We start from the raw sequence: 12,683 nt of genomic DNA, 5'->3' as shown, positions 1-12,683 counted from the left end.
GTTGTTCCACCAAAGACTGGGCACCGATTATTGAATAAGGCTTCCGCACGCACCACCACTTCCTCCCCAATCTTAACGATGAGGGTGAGTGAGTGAGTTTACGCCGCACTCAGTAATTTTCCAGCTAGACTTGAAAACTTAAAGTAAGTTTTATAACATGGTTATGCTATCAAACCGAAACCGGTTTCATGAAGAGCTAGAGGTTGCGGAACAATTTTATCATCCTTTCAAATAACAATATTTTGTCAATATTGTATGCAGGTAAGAAATACAATGAGTAATAATTAAAATACCACACTCAGTCTAAATAGAAAGAATACGAAACGCTTTCGCTCGGTCACATACCACATGAAGGACACTCGTTTGGTATAATCCGTATGTAATGAGACCCCGTGTAGTATTCTCTTGTCCCACACATATGTAAATATATTGAGTACTGTTGAAGTGATGCTGAAGTTGAATATTAGTAACTGTCTGTTCTTGGATACCCTGTTGATGAAACTTAGAGGTAAATCGATATCTTATAGTTCTAACTTTAAAAAGATAAAGTAGTAGGAGTGTTAAACTTATAAAAATATATATAATCGACTTAGAAGGGTCATTATGTAGTATTCTACAAAATATCGATGATAAGCTGTTAACGGAACTTTCTGAACTCAAAAAGAAGTTTTGATGTTCGTAATGAACAATAAGATACTTTGAAGTTTATCAACACAAGGAAAAGCAAGTCAAAACATTGATTACACAACAGTCTCGTTTCCTGCTGACTGGCTTCCGTCCAATTGCGCAACTTAGTACAATAACCAGTCCAGAATTGAGAACAACTCATTCAACTGGATATATAAATATTAATCATCATTATTTGATATATCTAATCACTTGTATATTCCTTCTAATCCTTGCAAACACGTCGGTCGAGCAGCATGCTCTGTCGTACATCGTCCTCTGACAAATGGAAATCGTGGAAATCTCACAACGAGGTACGGCCGCTAGAAATGTTTGGCGGTCTGGTACGGACTTAATATTATATCAATCACGTTGTACGTTACGAAAATACACCTAATATGCGCACAAAAACACAAAACAGGTGTAACCAGTCAGCCAAACGAATTGTGAATCATTGTACGACCTCTTCAAGCAGGAGCAGTTTGTGACGCCTTAGTTAACGACATGCTGCCTAAACCTTCACATAAAATATAGAAGTACGATTTTATAAAATTTTAAAATTAGAATTAATTTGTAAATACCATTTTCTTATGTAAACGTGAATTGGAATTTAGTGTAACTATAGTTGTTTGTAGTGTCTCTTTTCACTTTCACACGAGAAAATTCGGATCGGCTGAAAAGTAGGTCATGGTCTGAATTGGTTAATGAGACTCATGTTTCGGTTTGATTGAAACCATCATCAATATCTTGGGAAATTAGAGAAAAAGAATTCTCATTCTGATAGTTCTAATAACTGTAATAAAAACTTTCGCACTGTCAACCTTAGTACATATCTTCTACGTCCTTCTTCACCCTTTTGAAAGGGAAACCAAATAAAATAGAGAGACGAGTACGGCGTGACGAGCGAACATTTTAATCACTTGGCACCCAACCGCCCCTACATACAAGATGTGCTCTTTGTGAAGTCGAGCCAGAGAATAGTACACACTCCAGTCTTAAAAACAAGAAAGAACAGTTGTAACGCAAAGTTTGAGGGAAAGTGGCCAATGCTACTGAGGATGTACATAAAATATAATAGTTGCTTGGCAAACGTACTTGTGATTTCATGTTCATACACTGCTGACCCGTGAAGAACCGGTTTAGAATTGATCTTCAGTAACCCATGCTTTTGGTAAGAGGCGACAAACGGCATCGGGTGGTCAGGCTCACTGACTTGGTTGACACGTGTCATCGTATCCCAATTGTGTAGATCGATGTTCATGCTGCTGATCACTGGATTGTCGCCGCCATATTGCTGGAATATTGCTGAGTGCGGCGTAAAACTAAACTCACTAAATAATCGGATCTGGACCAGACAATCCAGTGATCAACAGCATGTGCATCGATCTACGCAATTGGGATACGATGGCATGTGTCAACCAAGTCAGCGAGTCTGACCACCCGATCCCGTTAGTCGCCTCTTACGATAAGCATGGGTTTATGAAGATCAATTCTAACCCGGATTATAAATATTAGAGGACACGAGGTGTAACCCCTTAAATCTGCGTAAAGATTCATTCTGTATCTCATCATGCCAGAGTCGGCGATATTGCCTGTAAATGTCAGCGGCTTGGTCAGACAAGTGGTTGATAGTATAGTAAAACCTTACTAGACAGTTGTATAGTTTTAAATTTGCAACTATCTCATCGTGAAATACTACACCATTAGACGCATTCGTCACCACTCGCCCCTTTCCGTAACCTGTATTTGGCTTGTCCCGGAATAACACGAGTTGGTCACGAATGCATTAGACGTTATGTTTGGTTTCCTTTAAGGTAACTATTTTTCTCGCATACAAGTCAATGGTTATATATAACCTAGTTCAATAATAGGCACCAAGTCACCTTGGTAAGGTAGGTATACAAACATCGACAGCACATACACACAGTTATTAGCAACAGCTGACAGTTCCCTGAATTGTGTCAAATGAATAATAGTCAAAATGAATAATGAGTTTGGCCGACGGCTGTGTTGGTGTTTTTAGACCTGGTTCAAGCACAATAACGACCCGTAGATTCTGCTACTTGAGTCCTATTTTACAGCTAGGGTGATCTGATGATGTCGTCGGTATTCCGCAATATGCTCGACGAGACAATAGTGACAACAGTACATTCTCAGGACAAACCAATCCATATCATGTAAAGGATTGATGCATCCTGTGTTTTGCTGCACAATGGCGGTAATCAAGACGACCAGGAAAACCATTTCACATTCGATATCTAGGACTTCACTCTCGTGTGTAAACAAGCATGCAATCAAATAAGCAGCAGTCATGTTTAAAATGCACTTTGAATTTGTCTACTACTGCCGACGATTAAGCTGGTGCGAATCAGAGTGTAGAGACCCCTCAAACAAAGAATCATATCTGACAATATTGGTAACACCCTCGCTCGAGGGCGTGGCTATGATTACAGTAGGGCTTAACAGTGCACTTTTGTCGAAACCACCCCCACCCCCAACCCGGATCCGCCACTGACCACGATGGAAAAACAGAGTTTTTCTAACCCGTATGATCCTTTGACTCGTCAAAATGTTTGGAATCCATGTTGATGTTATGATGATAATTGCTCATTTTACCAAAATAAAAACCACTGATTTTCATACAAAACCATGTCCTTGCAAGTATGGCCCTGGAATGTTCAATTTGATTTTATTGGTGAATGTGAACATTCAAAATGTCATTTTGCGTGTCTTACACGATTCAAGGACAATACCGAGTGTAACCTCCATGTGACTGTATGACAGCCAGCACTCTCTTCCTCATAACCCGTCAGCCTCCTGATCCTCTGTAGGGGCAGTCTTCGCCATTCCTCGTGTATAGCTGCTTCCAATTGGTTCTGTACAGGAGGATCCCTTTGTTGCACACGACGACCAATCACGTCCCAGATAGTTTCCTAAGGGTTAAGATCTGGGCTCTTTCAATTGTGGGATATGTCAGGGGATACTTAACTAAGTTCTTTGTGCATATTTACTTGTCTGGTGATCAAGCTGTGCGACTACAACTACTACTGAGAACAAGGCATCCCACAGTGTTCGTAACCGTGCCAATGATGTTGGACACAACCTCAATGTGAGTTTCGTTGACGATTCTGTACTGTACAGAAATGAGCGTCAACCAAGCGAATTGCCATATCATATCAGCACATTCTCAATGGCATGGTCTCTGAAAGACCGCTGCACCGAGTTAAGGAGCTGTGTGCTGAGAAGAGCAGAACTGTAGTGTTCTGCACGCATTAACTTCTGCTGTGATGCACTGTCTGAATGTGGGTTAAAAGCTCTCTGACGTACTGCGCTCTCTGAATGTGGGTAGACAAGACTCTGACGTACTGCGCTCTACGAATGTGGGTAGACAAGACTCTGACGTACTGCGCTCTCTGAATGTGGGTAGACAAGACTCTGACGTACTGCGCTCTCTGAATGTGGGTAGACAAGACTCTGACGTACTGCGCTCAACGAATGTGGGTTAAAAGCTCTCTGAAATACTGCGCTCTTCGAATGTGTGTCGAGTGTAGACAAGACTCTGACGTACTGCGCTCTCTGAATGTGGGTAGAAAACTCTCTGACGCTAAATACATATTTCCATTCAAGCTCATGCTGAAAGACGGTGTTCCAATATGCTAATGACTTGTAGTATCACTCTTAACTAGTTCATCATAGAATTTCATTAAGCCCGTATCATTACTGATAATATATTATATATATTTCTAATATGTGGCTGATCAAATGTAAGTGTTGTTTCTTATGACATCTCCAGGTTTATTTAATATTGTTTAACAAGCGTTAACAGTCTAAAAAAGTTCCCTGTACTTTGTATGTTTTAAATTTTGAAAACTTAGTCTTTTTCATCACATATCTTTCATACTATGTATACCGTGAATAAACCAGATTTTGTTATAATATATGATCATTTTGGTCTATATCATTTTGCCTCAAAAGCAATGTTCATATTGTATATCATCCACGCAGATATAACATCTCTCCAATAAGGATATCATGATCAGATAAAGTCAAACGCAAATGCCAGACAGTTATAAGTTGGCAGGCACCCATTGACTAGAATGTCAGGATATTACGTCCGCTTCTTATAATAAGTAAATACGAAGTGTCTGATCTCACTTCCGCAACTTAAATATATTGTTCAATTTTGATCTTAGCATCACCCCTGCACTTACTTTACCAACGTTGTGCCCACCAGTTCCTCTTTTACTGAGATGGAAAAGGTTGCCATGTACTGTCTTCGAGCAAGCGATTGCGCAACGGATCTGACTCTCTGGGCAGATGATTTATCCATTAAACTACTGAAGCGGTGTGCACAAATACTGCGACAATGGTGTTGCTTATACTCTGAATGAGGTCATGACTTTCAAAACTTTTTAATAAACGAAACTGATTGTTCCGCGAGGTTTTCAAGCTGCACCCTTGAGTGAATCTCGTAACCGAACGAAGATCTGACAGCCGCTCATGAATTGCAGATCCTTGAACGACCATCACCTCAAAATCGGGAGAATCCTAATTAGAAGCCAAGTAATACTTTTAACTCACATTGGATTCTCAATGAAGCTGTGAAATCGAAATGGTTCAACGACGAGTGAATATTACAAGTGTCATCTTCGTGCACGCTTTACATGAGCTACTGGTGAAAATGAATGTCAGGCATGCCAATGGTTGACAGCATGAGCACATACCTGTGTTAATCCAGAACAAGCTGGAACATACCTGGTTCTTTCTAGCGTAAGTATTTAATAGGATTCGGACTACAGGTCGATGTATGAGCACCTGACTTTGCATTTATGAAGTCAATATTGGAAAGGTCCACACTTCCAACCGTGGCAAATGATATGGAATAGACCAACCAAACTCAGTTCCTCTCCAAAATAATGAAATCTGTTCATCCCTTACAGGTAATGCAAATGCAGACAAAACATGGTAATGTCTTCAAATATTTACCTGCTAATTGCACTCTACGTTTGTACCATTCACCTGCAAGTACAAAGCATATGCATTTCAACCTTCAAATCTTAACAAAACACAGGATTCCCTTGACTTTTTTATTCCACCAGAAATTACAGCAGAACAAGTGTGTTGCTTCTTAATCCTCGTCATCATCGACAGCTGCACCACCACTTCCCTTCTTGGCGTTCTTCCTCTTGACACGGCCTGTAAACAAATAATCTTATTATGTGTCGGACATGGATACAGTTTTCCTATAACCATACTCTAAATAAAATGTTTTTTCACTCAATTCACATTTTAACATTTCCAATTTTACAAGCTACAATGTTTCTGGCATATTATTATGGTGAAAGCAGTAAAGCCAATCCACCTTCATCCTTTTAACAGAATTACAGTCTCAATTGAAACACTTACACCCATTGATTACAGCAACGTTATTGACCCCATAATACAAACGCAGAATTTACAACAGTTTTAACAGATAGAAAGTGGTCTCCTTTGGTCAACTCACCAGGTCTGCCGCCACCATATGGTGATCTGAGGGAGAAGTCAATGTGTTTCTGAGAGTCCAGACGTACCACATATGATGGGATGTTCACCACCTGTTTGCGTACTCTGCAAGATAAAGCTTAACATGTATTTCAATAATCAAATTTTACACAGACTAATGTGCAAACACTCTAGTTTTCCAACAACTTCCAAGATCTTTCTCCTGCATAGCCATTTGTTTTATAGAATTGATGCAGATTTTAATAATAAATCAGTGCAAGTCATTAATGAACAACTTCACAATAGCAAACTACTTTCTTTATGACTTATCTTGACTATGTAAATTTCAGGAAATCAGGAGAATCTAGGGGTTTTGGGAGCATTTCACCTCGATGTGCCAGTGTAACGTCATCAGGGTACTTCGACAGACATGGGGTTAACCCCAGTGGCCAGTCATTAGTCCTCTCAGTTACTGCGGCTAACAGGAGACATGGGTTTTATAACCCAGTGGCCTCCTATGTAATGAATGATCCTTCATCCCTTTGGGTTAATAACTTCAATAGACATAGGGACGGAACCCCAGTGGCCTATTAATCACCTGGAAATTCAATTAAAAGCATAAATCAAAACACACAAATCACAAATTGAAACTGTACTGTACATGACACTATCTGCATTTTGGGAAGTCTTTATCTGAAGTCACTGCTACAGCTGTTATGACAATGAATGTGAGTGAGCCATGTAGGTGATCATACTGATGTCCAATGAAGACAGCACAAAATGACAAATATATTTCAACAATTTGCCACATACCTGATATGTCTCTGCCTGATGAGGACACGTGCATGATGGATACTTTTGGCAAGGCCCAACTTAAAGACCTGAGTCTGAAGACGCCTCTCCAAGAAGTCCTCAAGCCTCAAACCCAGGACATAATCGAGCTTCATCTTGCCCTCATCCAACACACCAATACGCACCAGCCGACGTAGGAGAGCATTACCTGATAATATAGCACAACTGTACAAAGTGGATAGTGATGGGAACTATGTTGTTTGCTTTGATAATAGAAATGAATTTAATATGTAATCTCTGTACGATATCGTCAAACTTTAAATATCGGAATTCTGATCATGGACTAAGCAGATTTATCAGACCCATCTAAGGATTTTAAAATCTATATTTAGATTTCAACTAAATTAAAGAAACATATCAGCTGCTCAAAGACAAAGTTTTATACCCTCAAAAAGTCGTCTGGGTTCCTTCTCATCAAGGGTGAGCAGCTCTCGAGCTGACTTTCGGATTCTGGCCAAAGTGTATTTGACACACGCCACACTTCCCTCTTGTTTCTCAGACCATATTCTCCAATGAGTTTTAACTCCTGGTCAAGACGTTCCTTTTCAAAAGGACGTCTGGGTGTGGTGTACGTCTTACTCTGAACCAAAGGAATTCGCGGCATTTTGTCTGGTCTTTAGGCCTGAAAATAAATGAAAATTTCACTTTATTGCACATACGTACAGTACATATGCTGGTAGAGTTCCGCCTGAAAATGTATTCTGTTGATTAGGATTATTTCAAAGGTTAAGGGTGTGTTAGGATTAGGGTTAGTTTTTTGGGGTTTGTTTTTTTCTAAAATAAAATCTATTCTTAGGCATAGAATGATAAAAACAAAACGGGCGCTACGGGCGGAAACCTTTCCTATATGCATATAGCTGTTAAAAACACTGGTGTCGCAAGTTCAGCAGATATTTTAAAAATAATCTACCATACCAGAATATGCCATGTTATCCAGAGCGATAGGAAAAATGTGTCGAAATTTTTCGAAATGTATCTGCTTTCAGTGAGGGGTGGCAACAAGATTCCCAATCGCTCTTTATTCTACATAGCTCACGAACAGAAGTTAATTAAAATTAAAACATTGCAGCTAGACATGTGCGCTTCCCCCCGTAACTTGCAGGCCACTTATTTCACACGGGAAACTTGTCTGCAAGTAAGCCTCCGACTTCAAAGACAATTACTGAAATTATTCCTTTAATACAGCGTCCACACTCCGGTAAGTATTATCAATAACCGATGTGCAACCACCAAGACGTGTTTCAAACTTGATACACATTAATCTAGACCATTCTGAACAATAAGTTCCGAGAGCTCAACTTAACATGTGCTCACCAGTATGGCGCGACCACGTGAAGAGGATGAATGTAGATCCGGCGAGTCTGACGTCACAAATTCTTCCGCGAGTACCATATTCTTTCGTCAGTTTTCGAACACAAGTCTCAATTGTATTTAAAAGCCGTGAACTACAATGGATATATCATATCCCCTGAAATCATTAATTCCCGTGGTTCAAAATTTACATGCGACTCACACAACCTACAGCACTATTTCTTATCCTTAAAGGGAGATAACTTTTGGATATCAACACTCGCATTTGAATAGAAGAGAACCGAAATGTCAGTACATTTGTATGTTCGTACCCTAATACATATGCAATCAGCTAAAAAAAATTTCCCATTTTAAACCTTTACACCTTTTCGTCGATTGCGATATATGTATGTAAGAATGACTGCTTCAAATCCGTATCACTAAAAAATAGTACAAAAGTTAACTTGTTTGAGTGGCATTTTAGAAGTTGGGGTGTACAACATAGAACAAACTTTAATGATAACAACTTCTTTATTTGGTGATTGCGACGTTTCTAAAGTTTGTTCTATATAATACAATAGTTACCACTTTTAGCCATGGTAAAATCTTGCAGAGCTGTTAAACAACTGTAACAACAAAAAAGGTTTGCTGCTGACCAAATACATGTATTAGAGTATGTCAGGTTCCTGAGAGAAAAAACTTTTTGATATAGATTGAAATACACTTGTGTTTCTTTGTGCAATAAACATAATAGACCAAATGTGTGTATAAGTATGTACATACATGTTTATGTATATCTATGTATGTATGTACACACAAGCTTGTAACTGCGTGGTGAATAAGGAGTAAAAAACAAAAGAATACCAATTAAAAAATCAGTTGACAAGATTATGTAACACTGAAAGAATGGCCATTTGTAAACTGAAATCAATATAGGTTTGAAAATATTTACGCCACTAAAATGAACATGTCAGATGTGGCAACAGTTTTGAGAACCATGTGTACAAATTAGAGAGTCATGCAGTTCATATATTTATCTAGGAAATGATGAAAAATAACTTCAAACAACAATTTATATTGCATCATTTATTAGATTGATAAGCAAATCAGAGTTAACTTAATGAACATTTTGTTTTGTAGTTCAAAATGTATGTGTTTATGTAGGAAGTGGAGTACTGTGTACAAGAGTCTTTTGACAGGAAATATACCAGCTCAAGTTGATTAAAGTAGCAAAGTATATAGTAGATTGCTGAGATTTACTGTAATGAGTCTTGATATGTTGGGTATAAAGTGAGATTTTATTTATTTGTCAACAATACTCTCAATGTTTAAAGTAATTTATTGTTTCAGCTTCATGACCATTTTGACATTTAAGATCAGTTTAAAATAATAATACCTTTTTGTGATTTAACTGAAACTTTTGCATCCTTAATATTTTATTTACTGGTGCAATATTCAGGAGAAATCAATCAAAATATGTGCTTGTGTTTGTACATTCAGAATGAAAAATGCAACACTAAATGAAGTCCTTTCTTTTGCTCAAAGGTGCACTGGTTGGGAGCATATTTCTCCTCCTCGGGCTGCTCATCTGATCAGAGCCGTGAAGATCCAGGTTAGAATTGGTCTTCAGCAGCCCATGCTTGTTGTAAGAGGCGACCCGTGAAGATCAGGGTTAGAATTGGTCTTCAGCAACCCATGCTTGTCGTAAGAGGCAACTAACAGGATCGGATGGCCAGACTCGCTGACTTGGTTGACACATGTCATCGTATCCCAATTGCGTAGATCAATGCTCAAGCTGTTGATCACTGGATTGTCTGGTCCAGACTTGATTATTTACAGACCTCTGTCATTTAACTAGAATATTGCTGAGGATGGCGTTAAACAACAAACCAACCAACCTCATCTGATCAACTTCATGTTAGGAGAGATTGAGTGTTCACAACACATCCAGTTATCATAATTCCAGTAACCGAAGGCCACAGTGTAAATAACTGTCTAGTCAAGCCCACACACAGAACAAGGAACAATGATGCATATGTTATCACAAACAACCATGGACGTTCACACGTTACCATCAATAACCATGCATATGTTATCACAAACAACCATGGATGTACACGTTACCATCAATAACCATGTATATGTTATCACAAACAACCATGGATGTACACGTTACCATCAATAACCATGTATATGTTATCACAAACAACCATGGATGTACACGTGTTACCATCAATAACCATGCATATGTTATCACAAACAACCATGAATGTACACATGTTACCATCAATAACCATGCATATGTTATCACAAACAACCATGGATGTACACATGTTACCATCAATAACCATGCATATGTTATCACAAACAACCATGGATGTACACGTGTTACCATCAATAACCATGCATATGTTATCACAAACAACCATGGATGTACACATGTTACCATCAATAACCATGTATATGTTATCACAAACAACCATGGATGTTCACGTGTTACCATCAATAACCATGCATATGTTATCACAAACAACCATGAATGTACACATGTTACCATCAATAACCATGCATATGTTATCACAAACAACCATGGATGTACACATGTTACCATCAATAACCATGCATATGTTATCACAACAAACCATGGATGTACACGTGTTACCATCAATAACCATGCATATGTTATCACAAACAACAATGGATGTGTTACCATCAATAACCATGCATATGTTATCACAAACAACCATGGATGTGTTACCATCAATAACCGTGCATATGTTATCACAAACAACCATGGATGTGTTACCATCAATAACCATGCATATGTTATCACAACCAACCATGGATTCGCTGTTACCAACAACCATATGAATTAAATTCTATCCTATTAATGAAAATAAAAATATTGATCTACAAGCCAGAAACAATCCTTAACTTCTGGAACTGAGGCAATCTTGACTTGCCAAATCATACTTGAGTTGAGTAGACATATTAATCATTTTCCCTAAATATCTGGGTCCTCAGACAGCCCGACAATGTCCCAGTCTAATAAAAGTGACATTATTACAGTCCCATAAATACTTTCTCTATATAATGTCAGTGTGTAGTTCAGGACGAGAGGCCCACACTGTACATGGATATGTCTTGGTCTCTAATAACCCAGTTGTAACCCAATGAAAGCGAGTCGAGGCCAGTTATGTGTGTGACCTAGCTTTGACCTACTCACAGCCTGTCTGTGACCTCTGATTTGACTAGTCTTTACATATCATGCCTCTACATTCAAATATCAGTCAATGCATACGGTCACTCTGGTATCAGGCCAGATTAAGACAGTCAGCAGTCATGCAACCTTTGACCACAGTGAAATTGCCAAGTGTGACTGTCCATGAAATAACATGCATACAGATTAAATCTGGTCTGAATCCATCTCATCTCAAAAATGGTTTTAATACAATCAATTTACCTCCTTAACACAGACCAGTTTGGCTAGTTGTTGAACCGTCTATGTCCTTCCTTAATAAAGACTATGAATGTTGGTACAAATCCTTCAAGCTCTGTTTTTTTTAGAGCAGGATGGCAATAAACCAGCTTCAACCATTGAGTGAGGATAGATGTACAATATATGGATCAACAGTAGGATCACCCCCATCCCACTCACTCACACAATCAGTGGACCCTGAAGAGCCAGGTTAGAATTGGTCTGCAGCGGGGTCATTCTCACTTACCCAGCACCTTTTGTTTTAGGGTCCCAGAAGACCCCCTTCAGTAACACTTGCTTGTCATCAGAAGCCACTAATTGGATGGACTTCCTGACTTGGTTGATGAATATCATTATAACCCTAAAAGCTCTTTATTATGAGAAGCAAAATGTTTAAGAGTATATCCTTACACCTGCATCACCTGAACAACATTGTGTTCCTCATAATAAAGAAGTTGACATCCATAAAACTCTCTTCCTTATGTGTCTTGTTTGTAAATGCCATTCAAAGATCTAAGACTTAATAATTTGCAGATTGCTGTCATATAGCTGGAATATTGCCGAGTACAGCGTTAACCAATAAATAAACAAACAAACAAACACCAAATCATTAGTCTGAACTTGCTACCAAGCACTAAGATATAAGAGAAAATATGGATCTCCACTTTTTTTTAATTTTCACAAATTCTGGGCCCCGTTCCTCAACGGATCGTAACGCTACGACAGTCGTAAGTCTATGTTAAAGTATGTTAAAGTATGGCATTTCGGCATTCATGGGATCACCTTAGAGCTACGATCGCTTTGAGGAACAGGGCCCTGGGCTGTTCCTTGCCCCTTCGTCAGAACTGTTGTGTATACAATAAAAAAGAAATTGACATCCATAACATTTTGTCTTATACTTGAGTACCAACTTCTA

General features: G+C 38.7%; 1 protein-coding gene across 1 annotated transcript; it reads right to left on the bottom strand.

The window, feature by feature from the left end:
* Nucleotides 1-5,739: 5,739 nt before the first annotated feature.
* Nucleotides 5,740-8,187, bottom strand: LOC124288136 (40S ribosomal protein S9-like). The gene is given in 6 exon segments (XM_046724702.1): nt 5,740-5,862; nt 6,170-6,273; nt 6,961-7,147; nt 7,385-7,469; nt 7,472-7,621; nt 8,163-8,187. Coding segments are annotated over 5 exon segments (576 nt in total). The 5' UTR covers nt 7,604-7,621; nt 8,163-8,187; the 3' UTR covers nt 5,740-5,794.
* Nucleotides 8,188-12,683: the final 4,496 nt, after the last annotated feature.

The sequence above is a fragment of the Haliotis rubra genome, unplaced genomic scaffold, assembly GCF_003918875.1.
Source record: "Haliotis rubra isolate DU_JTF1 unplaced genomic scaffold, ASM391887v1 Scf412, whole genome shotgun sequence".
Classification (NCBI taxonomy): Eukaryota; Metazoa; Mollusca; class Gastropoda; order Lepetellida; family Haliotidae; genus Haliotis; species Haliotis rubra.
The sequence above is the reverse complement of the archived record's forward strand: the minus strand, read 5'-3'. Positions and strand labels throughout refer to the sequence as shown.